This window comes from Rhincodon typus, chromosome 23, assembly GCF_021869965.1.
Source record: "Rhincodon typus isolate 14 chromosome 23, sRhiTyp1.1, whole genome shotgun sequence".
NCBI lineage: Eukaryota > Metazoa > Chordata > Chondrichthyes > Orectolobiformes > Rhincodontidae > Rhincodon > Rhincodon typus.
Window position 1 is genome coordinate 29,664,588 of NC_063354.1, and position 15,381 is coordinate 29,679,968.

Genomic DNA, 15,381 nt, shown 5'->3' on the forward strand with positions numbered 1-15,381 from the left:
AAGAATCATATTTACTTTTAAATAGCTTCCTTAAATTGTACTGAAATCTTTAAAGATTTTTGTATATACATTTTCCCAAACCCACCATCTCTCTGTTTCTGTGCCCCTTTAAAACTGGGCCATTTAGTTGAGATTGTCCCTCCTCATTCCCCCTACCAAAATACACCACAGTACAGTTTTGTATTGAATTTCATGTGTCCATTTCACCAGCCTGCCTGCATCTTTGTGAGTCTGTTGCCCTCCTCCTCACTGTTTACAGCAAGGAGTTGATGATTCTGCAAAGCTGTGACTGTCAGGAACACTGAAGGGAAAACAAAATGCCCCAGAATTAAAAAGCAGCTCAGTCAGACTAATGGGCGGCTTTTCTCGATTCCAGAATTTTCTGAAACAATATCAGAAAATGATGAAAGCACTCAGCAGTTCAGTCGACGTCTGGTGGAGAAGTAGAAGGTTCGTTTTAGATTGATGACCTTTTAATGGAACAGTTCTGATGAGAGCTCAAACATTAATTCTCTTTCCACTCACACTAACTGACCTGCTGAGTATTTCCAGCATTTTCTGTTTCTATTTCAGATTTCCAGCCTCTGTAGGCTATACCTTTAATTAATGGCTGTTACATAATTTACATATTCATTTATAATTTACAACAGCATTGATCCCACTCTGCAGCTTCTCTCCGATTCTTCCCCTATCTCACCCTGTTTCCAAGCTCATTCCTTCCCTCTCCTGTTCCCTTCAGTTCCTCTCCTTTCAATTCCTCTCCAGTCAGCGAATCCCTCATTCCCATCTCTCCCGAAGCCCCTGAAGCACTCACCTGTTGAACCCTGACTCATAGACATATCACCACCCAACCATTCACCCATTGCGTTCTGACCCAGAAACTCGTCATTTCCTAAACCTTGCACCTCTCATGACTGGGTCAGGCTCTGATCCCTCACTAATTGCCCCCTTTCATCCTTGGCTCACTCTCCCCTCTCTGCTCCCAGTGATGGGTTCTGCTGCAATTGGAATGGAGGTGACGTGAAGCTGGGCCAGGGATGTGAGGATCCCAGTTCAAAGATTCTGATTTTAATGTTTGTGAAGCCACAGAGATCGGAAGACCCCAATCTATGCTACCCTACAAGGAAAGACAAAAACCTTGTAACTGGTCCAGGAGGGTGCTCCCAAGGAGAATGGGGCCAGGATCCAGCTCCTGGATTTAAGATCCAAGTTTGGTTGTGCAACAGAATTGACACATACACCCTTACTCTACTTAGGATTGCAGGATATAATTTGCATATTTAAAGAGGCCACATTTCCTTCTTGAAAATGTGTCAATAGAGTGGGATCATTTGGGAATATGGTGGGTTTGATGGAAGTTACTGACACCCATTAATTTAGTCATTCAGTTTCTGGCCTTGCGTGTCCTGTGATGAAAAATGTTTTTTAAAAGAAATCAACGCACCAGATTCCAGACACCCCTGTATATTAAATGTTGGCATGCGTCTCAGTGAAGATTGGCACTGGAGTAATCGCTGTGATTAAGGTTCCTGCAGCTGCACCCAAACAACCTCTCTCTCTCTAATGAAGCATTGAGTGTCAGCCACCCTTATGGGAATCTTGCTGTCACTGTACTCAGGTCCAGCAAATCTTTCTGCGGGTCGAAGTTAATTCCCATTCCTAATTAAGCCAAGTCAGAGAGACAGCACCACAGATGCTGCCCTGAAGTTCCCTGGTCTCTCACAGCTTGTTGGTACAGATAGCCAGACATTTCAATGCATGGTTAAACTATGAGTCAGCCAAGGATGCAACATGAAGACACTTCAGTCCCCTTTATCCCCAGGAAAGTGAGCAGGAAGGTGCACCACTGTTAGTCAATGAGCAGCTGGAGCAGACAAGCTGAAAGCACAGGACACACAACAAGGCGACACAGTGACAGCATTAGTGACTGTGCTCGATGAGCAGAAGCTACCTTCTCATGCTCCTCTTTGCTCAAACTCAATGCAATCTGCAGCTGGATTTCTTCATCAGACTCTGTGCTTGGCTGCTACAAGGTGTAAAAGCCGGGGTTAGCAAGTACATCACGGACTCAATGCTCGAACACAGGCTAACATCACGGGAACATAAGCTAATGACAGAGGAACACAGGCTAATGTCTGAAGAACCCTTACATTGAGCCAATTCTGTTCTGACATCACATGACCACCTACCACAAACTGTCCCATCCATACACGTTTGCCAATGGTTGCTTCACATGTCAATCCTTGTAAAACTCCATCGCATAAAATTGGAAAATGAAGGGATTGTTACCTAATTGGAGATTGTCTGTCAGGCAAATTGGTGTTGTTCACAGAAGTTCTCTATCTAACCATAGAATCATGAGGGTGAATAACCAAAGTCTTTTTCCCAGGGTAGGGGAGTCCAAAAGTAAAGAGCATAGGTGAAGAGGGAAAGATTTCAAGGGGTCAGAGAAGGTGGTGGAGGCTGGTATAAATATAACATTTAAAAGGCATCTGGATGGGTACATGAATATGAAGGTTTAGAGGGATATGGGCCAAATGCTGGCAAATGGGACTAGATGAATTTAGAATATCTGGTCAGCATGGATGAGTTGGACCAAAGGATCTGTTTCTGTGCTATACATCTATGACTCTAATAAACACCTGTTCAAAACATATTGTAAAATAGAATCAACTTATTTTAATGCCCTAATGAACTGCTCACAGGAGATTAGATGTGGATTAGATCCATCCAGGTGAAATGCTATGTGTGTGAACTCTCAGTGTGACTAACAAACTGAGATGAATGATTTACTTCCTTTCCACACTGCCACTAGCTTTCCTCATGGGGGTGAGAAACTTCTGGAAACTTCAATCAAAACCCATTCTTAATATGAGCCCCTGCAATGAGTGGTGCATGCCATCAGGACAGGGTTAACATCAGTACCCATCACTGTGTTAGCCAACATCCACACAGCAGCATATCTAACAGAACTCACTGAGCAGGGTTAGTGTGTGCAGCCTTGGCTGACTTGCCTCTCCATCAACAGGGCACCCTGAGGCAGCCTGACTGGGTAATGAAGCTAGGAACCACAGGCTCCTTTCACACAGTTACACACCAGCATTTCATAACTATGCAGGGGTCAGTAGTTATCCACATGTGCAAGCATCACAGCAGTCTATTACACATAGGCAAAGGGAAATGATGCAGCTAAGTCCACAAGAATGAAAGATTGTCATAGCTCCACTCACTGTCTGTCCTGGGGGTATTTGATGGGACACTATTAGAGGGGTTTGTTCTGTACATCTATTATGGGGGTGGAGGGGTGGGGGTGGGGTTAAAGGTTATTTGATGCTGATCCAACCTGTACATTAAAACCTCAAATTCTGAATCAGATATGTAATAGCCCAGCTAGAGATGCAGTTAGCTCAGTTGGCTGGCTGATGAGTGGAGCCAATATGTAGGTTCAATTCCCACACAGGCTGAGGTTCCCATTAAGGAATCTCAGTCTCAGTCTCTCCCTTTACCTGAGGCATGGTGACCCTCAGGTTTAAGCCACCACCAGCTGTTTTCTCTCTCTCTCTAGTGGGAGAGCAGCCTATGATTTGGTAAAACTACAGTGACTTTCCTTTAATTCATCTACCAAATGTGAGTTTGTCTAAATCCAGTCACAGTGCTCCAATGAAACAGCCCTTGCCTTCTCATTCGTGCCCTCTGAATCCCTATAGGGGATAAGGGTTCAGACCCCATGTGTCCAAACAAGCAGACATCACATTAAAGGAATGAGGGACATGTTGGCATAACATTCCCAAGATTTTATTCTTGATTTCCAAGGAAATGCAGCATTGTATTAACAAATACATTTTTTTAAATAGAGTACAGTGTGGGAAAATGTGAAGTTGTTCATTTTGGAAGGGAGAACAAAAGAATAGCATATTGTTTAAATGGAGAGAAACTGCAGAAAGCTGCAACACAAAGGGACTTGGGGGGACTTGTACACAAAACACAGAAAGCTCACACACAGGGGCAGCAGGTAATCAGGAAGGCTGATGGAATGTTGGCCCTTATTTCAAAGGGTTGGAGTATAAGATGAGGGATTGTTTATCTACAACCACACAAGGTATACAATCTGGAGTACTGTGAGCAGTTTTGGTTTCCTTATTTAAGAAAAGGTATCATTTAATTGGAGGCAGCTCATTCCTGAAATGGAGAGTTTGCCTTATAAGCAAAGGCTAAACAGGTTGGGACTCTACTCACCAGAGTTTACAAGAATGAGAGATGATCTCATTGAAACATACAGACTTCTTAAGAAACTTGACAGGGTAAATGCACAGAGGATGTTTCCCCTCGTGGGAGAGTCTAGGACCAGATGTCTTTGCCTTAGAATAAAGGGGCATCAATTTAAGGCTGAGTTGAGCAGGAATGTCTTCTCTCAGAGGTTTGTGAATCTTTTGAACCCCTTGCCTCAGAGAGCCGTAGGGGCAGAGTCCTTGGTATATTTAAGGCTGAGCCAGATTCCTGATCAGGAGGGGAATCAAGAGTTACAGGGAAAATTCTGGGGAGTGGATGCGAGGAGTGTTGGATCAGCCACGATCCCATCTAAAAAAGGAGCAGACCCGAGCGGCCTTACCGCCAACAGAAGTGGCTGGAAAAGCTCAGCAGGTTTCAAGTCCGGTGACACTTCCTCAGAACTGGTCACCGGACCCGAAACGTTAACTCTGATTTTTTTCTTCACAGATGCTGCCAAACCTGCTGAGCTTTTCCAGCACCTTCTGTTTTTGTTCCTGATTTATAGCATCCGCAGTTCCTTCGGTCTTACCATCAATTTTAACACTTCAAATAACAGTTAAAATTTCAATGCTACTGGCATGCAGTTATACCGTTTATTCACCAGGCGGCAGTGTGCAGCTGTTCTGACTAGGCAGGGCCAGCTCTCTCTAACTGACTGTTAGCAACAGCTCACTTTCTTACTCCCTCTCAACAATTAACTGCTCAGTGTCAAATTTCAGCCTCGTTAACGGACCTGTGAGTGTCAGCTCTCTCCCTCGCTGAATGGCTTTTCAGTGACAGCACTCTCCCATACTATCTGACCAGACAGTGCCAGCTCTCTGTATCTGACCAGGCAGTGTCAGATCTCTATAACTGAGCAGGCAATGCAGGTTCTCTCTGACTGGGCAGTGCTGGCTCTCTGTAACTGACCGGGCAATGCTAGCTCTGTATCTAATAGGGCAATGCTAGCTCTCTGTATCTAATAGGGCAATGCTAGCTCTCTGTATCTGACCGGACAGTGCCAGCTGTATCTCTAGCTGACTAATGATAGCCACCATCAATTCTATTGGAGGAGGGAGGCTTGCACAATGATATAGTGCATTATATACAAGGCTGAAGATGCACAGAAACAAAGATAAATTTTCATTGCGAGGCTGAGCCAGCATGCTCCTGGCTAAAGCACAGAACTGCTCAGAGTAAGTCTGAAGCATCCAGTACTTACTGCTGTTAAATGAAGCTCTGAAATAGTCCCCAGGAATGCAGTGTCATTGACCTTACTCCCTGGTGGCAACTGGTTTCAGTTTGCATTTCATAATCAACAAAGCCTGACTGTTACTTATTTGTGAATGATTGATTTCCTTTTCTTTCGCATCTTTCACAACCGTAGGATAAATCAAACAGCTTTACAACCAATGCAGCAATTGTGAACTAAGTCACTGCTGTAGTTTAGAAATCAGTCACTTTGTACATTGCAACGTCCCACAAACAATGTGACAATGACCAAATGATCTGTTTTACTGACGCTTGGTGAAGGACACCAGGAAGAATCCCTCATCTTCAAATTGTACCATAGGATCTCTCACAGCCACCTGAGAAGATGGAAAATGCCTAGGCTTAAGATCTCATGCAAAAGACTACACCAGACATACCCTCCAACAGTGCAGCGCTCCCTTAGCACTGATCCTCCAACAGTGCAGCGCTCCTTCAGCACTGGCCCTCCAACATACAGCACTCCTTCAGCACTGACCCTCCAATAATGCAGCATTCCCTCACTGCTGACCCTCCAATAAAGCAACATTCCTTCAGCGCTGATCCTCCAACAATGCAGCTCTCTCTCAGTACTGACCCTCTAACATACAGCACACCTTCAGCACTGACCCTCCAACATACAGCACTCCTTCAGCACTGACCCTCCAATAGTGTAGCATTCCCTCAGTGCTGACCCTCCAACAATGCAGCACTCCCACAGTACTGACCCTCTAACATGCAGCACTCCCTCAGTACTGACTCTCCGACAATGCAGCGCTCCCTCAGTGCTCACTCTTTGAAAGTGCAGCACCCATCAGTACTGACCCTCCGACAGTACAGTACTCCCTCAATACCGACCCTCCAACAATGCAGTGCTCCCTCAGTATTAACCCTCCAACAGTGCAGTGCTCCCTCAGTACTGACGCTCTGATAGTGTAAGTGCTCCATCAGTACTGACCCTCCAACAGCGCAGCACTCCCTCAGTGCTGACCCTCCACCAGTGCAGTGCTTCCTCAGTGCTGATTGTCTGACAGTGTAGCACTCCCTCAGTACTAACCCTCCCGCAGTGCAGCGCTTCCTCAGTACTGACCCTCCAAATGTGCAGCACTCCCTCAACCCTGACCTTCCAACAGTGTGGCACTCTCTCAGTACTGACCCTGCAACAGTACGGCACTCCCTCAGTACGGACCCTCCAACACTGCAGCGTCCACTCAGTACTGACCCTCCGACAATGCAGCACACTCTCAGTGCTGACCCACCGACAGTGCAGCGCTCCCTCAATACTGACCCTCCGACAATGCGGCACTCCCTCAATACTGACCCTTCGACAGTGTGGCACTCCATCAGTGCTGACCCTCCAGCAGTGCAGCGCTCCCTCAGTACTAATCCTCTGACAAAGCAGCACTTCCTCAATGCTGATCCTCCGACAGTGTAGCGCTCCCTCAGTAGTAACCCTCTCACAGTGCAGCGCAACCTCAGCCCTGACCTTCCAAATGTGCAGCACTACCTGAGCCCTGACCTTCCAACAGTGTGGCACTCTCCAGTACTGACCCTGCGACAGTGCGGCTCTCCCTCAGTGCTGACATTCTCTTAGTTATTACGATAAGGGATGCGATTAGAAAGGGGGGATTGCAGATCAGAAAAACAATACGTGGTATCTATTGGGTGAAACAACGAAATGGCAAAGGGCAGCAGACCTTAGTTGGAGTTATTTAAAGGCCACCAAACAGTAGTGGTAGTGTAGGGCATGCTATAAATCAGATAATGAGAGAAGCTTGTTGCTTGGGTGACTTCAATCTGCATACAGACTAAGGTAAATTAGTTCAGCAGTAAAACTGTAGAGGGCAAGTTTCTGGAGTGTGTTAGGGACAGCCTTCTCGACCAGCACGTTGGAAGTCAGGATATTTTGGATCTAGTATTTTGTCATGAAAAAGGACTAATTAATAATCTGGAAAAAAAGCCCTTTAACGATGAGTGACCATGTAATGATAGAATCTTACATTGTGTGTAAAAGTGAGCTGATTCAATCTGATACAAGGGTGTTAAATTTGAACAAGAGAAATCAGGAAAGCATGAGTGACAAGTTAACTGCGTTGGATTGGGAAAATACTTTACAAGGTGTGACTGCACATGGTAAATGGACTGGTTTTGAAAAGTGACGACATGGCTCACAGCAACTATACATCTTTTCAAGATGCACAATCTCAAAAAATATCAGTCAACCATGGCTAACAAAGGAAGTTAAGGATTGTAGAAGTTTAAAAGAAGAGATTATAAATTGGCCAGAAATTGTAATAAATCTGAGGATTGGAAAGTTTTTAGAATATGGCGAAGAAGGACCAAGAAATTAAAAAGGAGAGGATGTATAATATACAAATGCAAACTAGCAAAGAATATTAAAATGGATTGTAAAAGCTCCTACAGGTTCATAAAGGAAACATTTGGCTAAGACGGATGCGGGTTTACCAAAGGCAGAGTAAGGATGATTTATAACGGGGAATAGAGAACTGGCAGAGCAACTAAATGATTATTTTGCATCTGAGGAATATACAAGAAATCTCCCAGAATTAGACAGTAGTGAAGTCTTGCTTTAGTTGTACAGCAGCTTGGTTAGACTACATCTGGAGTATTGTGTGTAGTTCTGGTCTCCTTATCTCAGGAAAGATATTATTGTCATAGAGACTGCGTAATGAATGTTCACCAGACTTGTTCCCAGGATGGTGGGACAGTCCTGTGATGAGAGATTGGGCAAACTGGACCTGTATTCTATAAAGTTTCAAAGAATGAGACGTGATCACATTGAAAGCTACAAAATGTTTAGATAGATTGACAGGTTGGCTTAGGTAAAATGGCTCCCCTGGTTGGGGATTTAGAACCGGGGGTCACAATTTAACAATAACGAGGATGCCACTTTGGACAGAAATGAGCAGAATTTGTTTGACTCCGAGGCTGGTGAATTTTTGGAATTGTCTATCCCAGAGGACTATGGAGGCTCAGTCATTGAGACTAATGTAGAGGTTGATAAATAATTGATTTCTGCTGGCGTACAGGGTTATGGGGATAGTGTGAGTGAAAGGATTGAAGTGTTCAATCAGTCATGATCATGTTAGTTAGGAGAGCAGGCTCGATGGGCTGAATGGCCTACCCCATTCCCATGCCCCTCATACTGACACAATGCAGCGCTGTCTCAGGACTGACCCTCTGACAGTGCAGCAGTCCCTCAGTACTGATCGTTCACAGTGTAGTGTCCCCTCCACATTGACCATTGCCTCCGATCCTCTGACTGTGTGAACAAGCACACAGTGAACGGAGAGCTGCTGGGCTGATTGGGGCAGGTTGGGAACAGGCGAAGTTGAAACCGTTGGCGGATGGAGGAATCTGCTGCCCGGGTGGTTGCTTTTACCTGAGTTGCCTTCTCAGCTTCCTCCCTGCTCATTGCCAGCGCCAGCTGTAACTGCAGTTCCTCTTCACCACTGGTGTGGGGTCTGGCCTGCTCCAGATCCGGGTTGAACCTCGGAGAAGAGGGAGAAGCTGCAAAACAAACGGAGAAACATCAACATTCGGACATTGGAGGCTGCACTGGGAAAAGCCTGTAATGTCCCAGCACTCTGTCCCTACCCTGGGCTAGCAGGTGTTGTTTGTGGGTGGGGAGCTGGTTGTAGCTCATCTGTCAGGTTACTCTTGTAACACTGATAGTCTGATCGGTAGCGAGGAGACTGGGCTCATTTACAGGTCATTTAAAACGAAGCAAATGAGGACAACAGCTCGTGTTACTGAACAAACACTGAATCGGTTCTGCAGAGATCACTTAGTGGCTCGGACCATTTCAGATGGTGTTCAGGTTAGGATTCTTCAGCAGGAGCAGAGTGGGATGGACTGAGTCCAATCACTGGCCAGTCAGCTCAGAGCTTCCACTCACAACACCACAGAAGAAAACCTGAAAGCAGGGCGAGGTGGGTCATTGGAGTGTCTCCATGGGAGTTTGGCGGTGGGGGGTGGGGTGGCGGTGAGGGGGGCTCGGTTTTGACAGAAGGAGTTCCAGGTTGGGCGAGATTGGGATAGAAAGTCTGTGCTATGTTCAGGGCAGAGACTGCGTGAGTGGGTGCAGGTGGGAGAGTGGGGTTCATGAGGAGTGACGGGGGTTCAAGGAGAGACTGTGGGTTTTGGGGTAAATGTGGGATTCAGTCCAGAGACTAGAATTTGGGGGTGAGTAGGGTTTGGTGGGGGAGGTGGTTTTGGGGGGGGGAGTGGGGTTTTGGGGAGGGGGGAGTGGGGTTGGGAGGGGAGAGTGGTTTCACCAAGAGAAAGTGAATTTTGGGAGTAGAGAAATGGAATCAGGTGCAGAAAGTGTTGCTCAGGGAGAGAATCTAGTTCATCTGGAAAGAGTGGGGTTCACCAGGAGAACAAGTACAGGAGGAGAGTGTGGGCAAATGGAGAGAGAGGGGGCTTTAGGAGGAGAGTGTTGGCAAATGGAGAGAAAGGGCTTTAGCAGGAAAGAAGGTGAAGGAGAGAGACAGTTTTCAATGAATCTCTTTGTGATGAACTGAAGTCACTGTAAGCTGCAGGCAGTGGTGCTGTAGTGGTTCTGTCGAGCTTCTCTGTATTAGTTAGCTGTGAGAGGGAAAGGAAAGGAGCTCAGAGGAGGGCCTGAGGGGATGGGGATGACCTTTTCAATAGGTCAGGTACATGCTTTTCGCTGACTTCTACAAACTAGCAGTGACAATGGAACCAAGCACTGCACAAAGTTTCACATTTTATTTGTTTGTTGATAGAAGAGAGAAGTCAATGATCTCAAAGCCTCAACCTCATCGTAAACTCTCACACACTATTTACTATTCAAGAAAAGGAGACAGCTGCTCTGAACACCCAGAATGTTGGAGGGCTGTTGAATGTAAACAGCTAACAGACTTAAATAATTCATATAGTGGGAAGATCGTACTCATGACAGAGGGTCACACACATCACCCACTGACTGAGTGAGAAATTGAGTTCCAGGTTCACCTCACTCAGGAGGAGCTGTCTCTTTGAGCACTCTGTGACAATAAAACATCAACTTCAGATTCTCACAGAGTCTGAGGGGAGAGGTCAGGAACTTTATCACAGAACTTATACACTTAATGGTAAGGTCCTGGGGAGTGTTGCTGAACAAAGAGACCTTGGAGTGCAGGTTTATTGTTCCTTGAAAGTGAAATCCTAGGTAGACAGGATAGTGAAGAAGGCGTATGGCATGCTTGCCTTCATTGGTCAGTGCATTGACTATAGGAGTTGACGGGTCATGTTGTGGCTGTACAGGACATTGGTTAGGCCACTGTTTGGAATATTGCATTCAATTCTGGACTCTCTGCTATAGGAAGGATGTTGTGACACTTCAGAGGATTAGAAAAGATTTACAAGATTGTTGCCAGGTTGGAGAGTTTGAGCTATAGGGAGACGGTGAATAGGCTGGGTCTGTTTTCCCTGGAGCATCGGAGGCTGAGGGGTGACCTCATAGAGGTTTATAATATCATGATGGGCAAGGATAGTGTAACTAGCCAAGGTCTTTTCCCCGGGGTAGGGGAGTCCAAAACTAGAGGGTGTAGATTTAAGGTGAAAGGGGAAAGATTTAAAAGGGACCTAAGGGGCAACTTTTTGACCCAGAGGATGGTGCATGGTATTGAATTAGCTGCCAGATGAAGTGGTGGAGTCTGGTATTACAATGTTTAAAAGGCATCTGGATGGGTATATGAACAGGAAGGGTTTAGAGGGAAAAAGGGCCAAATGCTGCAAATGGGACTAGATTAATTTAGGATATCTGGTCAGTGTGGACGAGCTGGACTAAAGGGTTGTTCCCATGCTGTACAGCTCTATGACTCTATGACTCTCAATAAAAATATTTCACAGAGGAAAATTACCAGATCACTGAATGCTAGTTAGGAATTGGATAGGAAACACCGAGTGTGACTGAGGGCGGGGATTTGGATGGGGTACTATGTGAGTGTGTGTGTGTGTGTGTCTGAGGATAGTTGGGTGGCATACAGTGTGTGTGAGGGAGGGGGGTTGGATGGGGTACAGTGTGTGTGAGGGAGGGGGGTTGCATGGGGTACAGTATGATGTTTTAAATTTCATCTGCCCATTTTGGCAGACTAAATCCTTCTGAACTCTATTAGTATTTTTCAATTTTACTATTCTCCTCTTCACTATAAATTCAAAGTCTCATGCCATCAACAAACTTTGAAATGAAGTCTTTTCTACCAAAGTCAGGTTCCTCACGTACATCAAAACAGTAATAGCTCCAACACTGTCCCCTTTAGAACACATTCCATTGTATCCTTCTCTCTAAACCCAAAAAAACTGCTGGGTACCATCACTCTCTGCTAACTGTCTCTTAATCATTTTTTTTATCCACGCTGCCTGTACCCTTCAATTATTGTAAGAAGTCTGGTGATACTCTGTCAAACATCTTTTGTAAGTCAACATACACATCAAAAGAATTCAAATGGGTTTGTCAAACATGATGAATTGTCTTTCAGAATGCTTGTGGATTTTAATTTAGCAGCCCACATCTTTCCCATCTGAGAAGATGCTGTAATGACAATAATGGAAACGTGGATCTGAAATGCTGCTCAGTATTCAAGATTACAAATTGTTTTGAAAAGATGGGGAAGTTAAGGAGGGAGGTGGTGTGGGTGTACGGCATAGGGTTGGGACAAGAGGTTGTCCCTGGCATAACTTGGTTGGACCTGAAAAGGGGAGTCATGTATAGGTCACCAATGTGTGTGTTTGTGTGTGTGTGTGTGTGTGTGTGTGTGTGTGTTTGTAGTGAGAGAGGAGAGAGAGAGGGAAATGCAGGGAAATCACAGATCAGAGAACTTTAATTACCTAAATGATGATTGGAATAATATTTGTCTAAACGAAAACTTCCTGGACCATGACATTTCAGTTCAACTGAAAAGGAGGCATTGTTGGTGCGTTAGTGGTGGGTAAGTTGTTGGAGGGGATTTTGAGGGACAGGATTTACATGCATTTGGAAAGGCAACAACTGATTAGGGACAGTCAACATGGCTGCGTGTATGGAAATCATGTCTCACAAACTTGATTGAGCTTTTTGAAGAGGTGACAAACAAGATTGATGAAGGTAGAACAGGAGACGTTGCTACATGGACTTCAGCAAAGCGTTTGACAAGGTTCTACGTAGTAGCCTGGCTAGTAAAGTTAGACCACGTGGAATCCAGGGGAGCTAACCAATTGGATACAAAATTGGCTTGAAGATAGGCAGTGGTAGAGGGTTGCTTTTCGGACTGGAGGCCTGTAACCAGCAGTATGCCACAGGATCATAGAATTCCTACAGTGTGGAAACACGCCAAACAAGTCCAAGCTGCCCCTCTGAAGAGCATCCCACCTAGACCTATTCCCCTAACCCTGCATTTCCCATGTCTAACCCACCTAACCTATACATCCCTGGGCACTATGGGCAATTTAGCACGGCCAATGCACCTAGCCTGCACATCTTTGGACTGTAGGAGGAAACCAGAGCACCCACGCAGACACGGGGACAATGTGCAAACTCCACACAGACAGTCACTCGAGACTGGGATCGAACCTGGGTTCCTGGTGCTGTGAGGCAGCAGTGCTAACCACTGACCCATCGTGCTGCTCAGTCAACTCTTGATCATTCGTGAAAGGTAATGGAAGGTGACACAACAGCACCTGCTAGCAATAACCTGCTCAGTGATGCCCAGTTTGCGTTTTGCCAGGGCCACTCAGCTCCTGACCTCAGTACAGCCTTAGTTCAAATATGGACAAAAGGTCTGAATTCCAAAAGCGAGGTATGATTGACTGCCCTTGACATCTTTGACTGAGTGTGGCAACATGGAGCCCTAGCATTACTGCTTTTCATCATTCATATAAATGATTTGGATGTGAATATAGGAGCTTTGGTTAGTAGGTTTGCAGATGACACCAAAATAGGTGGTTTGGTGGACAGTGAAGAAGATTATATCAGAGTACAACAGGATGTTGGTCAGATGGGCCAATGGGCCAACAAATGGAGGTGGAGTTTGCTTTAGATAAATGTGAGGTGTTGTATTTTGGTAAGATAAATCAGGGCAGGACTTATACAGTTAATGGTAGGGTCCTGGGGGAGTGTTGCCAAACAAAAAGACCTAGGGGTGCAGGCACATAGTTCCTTGAAAGCAGGTGGACAGGATGGTGAAGAAGGCCTTTGACACTCTTGCTTCTTTGGTCAAAACACTGAGTATAGGCATAGGGATGTCACATTGCGATTGTACAGGACATTGGTGAGGTCACTTTTTGAATACTGCATACAATTTTGGTCGTACTTCTATAGGAAAGATGTTGTAAACTTGAAAGGGTGGAGAAACAATTTACAAGAATGTTGTTGGGACTGGAGGGTTTGAGCTATAGGGAAAGGCTGAATAGGCTGAGGCTATTTTCTGTGGAGGTGTTGGAGGCTGAGGGGCGACGTTATAGAGGTTTATAAAGTCATGAGGGGCATGGATAGGATGAATAGCCAAGGTCTAGGATGGGGAAGTCCAAAACTAGAGGGCATATGTTTAAGGTGAGAGGGGAAAGATTTAAAAGGGATCTGAGTGACAACTTTTTCATGCAGAGGGTGGTGTGACAATGAAATGCACTGCCAGAGGAAGTGGTGGAGGCTGGTATGATTACACCATTTAATAGGCATCTGGATGGGATTATGAAGGGTTTAGAGGAATATGGGCCAAATGTTGGTAAAATGGGACTAGGTCTCATTGGGATGATGGTCAGCACGGACGGGTTGGACTGAAAGGTCTGTTTCCGTGCTATATACTCTGTGACTTTATGAAATGAGATGGGCAGTGGGTCTGTGGGAAAACATTGGGGAAAGAGTATTCACTATAGCATGATGTTTAGATTAGTAATGGAAAAGCACAATGAATCATTGAACGTACATCTCCTAACATGGGAGAGGGATGGCTTCAATGGGGTTAGATAGGATTAACCAAAGGCAAAATGGAACCAAAGACGAACAGCAAAATTGTAGCAGCACAAAGGGTGGACCTTTAACTACAAGATGTTCCAGGTCAGGATGGATAAATTCCAACAAGGGCAAAAGGCAGGCAGCGATGAAAAAACTGGCAAGGAGCCATCAAGCTTCTGACATGACCTAAAGTGCACGCATCGTGCCGCACTGTCGGGGGGTCAATACTGAGGGAGCGCTGCACTGTCGGAGGGTCAGTACTGAGGGAGCGCTGCACTGTCGGAGGGACAGTACTGAGGGAGCACCACAATGTTGAAGGGTCAGTACTGAGGGAGCGCTGCACTGTCGGGTGGTCAGTACTGAGGTAGGGGTGCACTGTCGGGGGGTCAGTACTGAGGGAGTGCTGCATTTTCGGAGGGTCAGTGCTGAGGGAGCGCTGCACTGTCGGAGGGACAGTACTGAGGGAGCGCTGCAATGTCAGAGGGTCAGTGCTGAGGGAGCGGTACACTATTGAAGGGTCAATGCGGAGGGAGCGGTACACTGTCGGAGGGACAGTACTGAGGGAGCGCCGCAATGTCAGAGGGTCAGTGCTGAGGTAGGGCTGCATTGTCGGACGGTCAGTGCTGAGGGTGCGCTGCACTATCGGACGGTTAGTACTGAGGGAGTGCTGCACTGTAGGAGGGTCAGTACTGAGGGAGAGCCACACTGTTGGAGGGTCAGTGCTGAGGGAGTGCTGCACTGTTGGAGGGTCAGTGCTGAGGAAGTGCGGCACTGTCAGAGGGTCAGTGCTGAGTTAAGGCTGCATTGTCGGAGGGTCAGTCATGAGGGAGCACTGCACTATCAGAGGGTCAGTGCTGAGGTAGGGCTGCACTGTCAGAGGGTCAGTGCTGAGGTAGGGATGCACTGTCAGAGGGTCAGTGCTGAGG

The 15,381-nt window shown here is 46.1% G+C and overlaps 2 protein-coding genes across 3 annotated transcripts in view; one reads left to right on the plus strand and one right to left on the minus strand.

The window, feature by feature from the left end:
- Window positions 1–15,381, plus strand: part of LOC109916697 (Na(+)/H(+) exchange regulatory cofactor NHE-RF1-like) — a 160,873-nt gene that overhangs the window by 49,895 nt on the left and 95,597 nt on the right. The window lies entirely within an intron of this gene.
- Window positions 1–15,381, minus strand: part of LOC109916696 (epsin-2-like) — a 144,712-nt gene that overhangs the window by 16,869 nt on the left and 112,462 nt on the right. The window contains exons 3-4 of one of the 2 annotated variants that reach the window (XM_048610820.1): window positions 8,900–9,027; window positions 1,952–2,026 (exon numbers count right to left, since the gene is read on the minus strand). In XM_048610820.1, the coding sequence (XP_048466777.1) occupies window positions 1,952–2,026; window positions 8,900–9,027 (203 nt within the window). The remainder of the gene's footprint in view (window positions 1–1,951; window positions 2,027–8,899; window positions 9,028–15,381) is intronic. The other variant, XM_048610821.1, reaches the window with a different exon arrangement.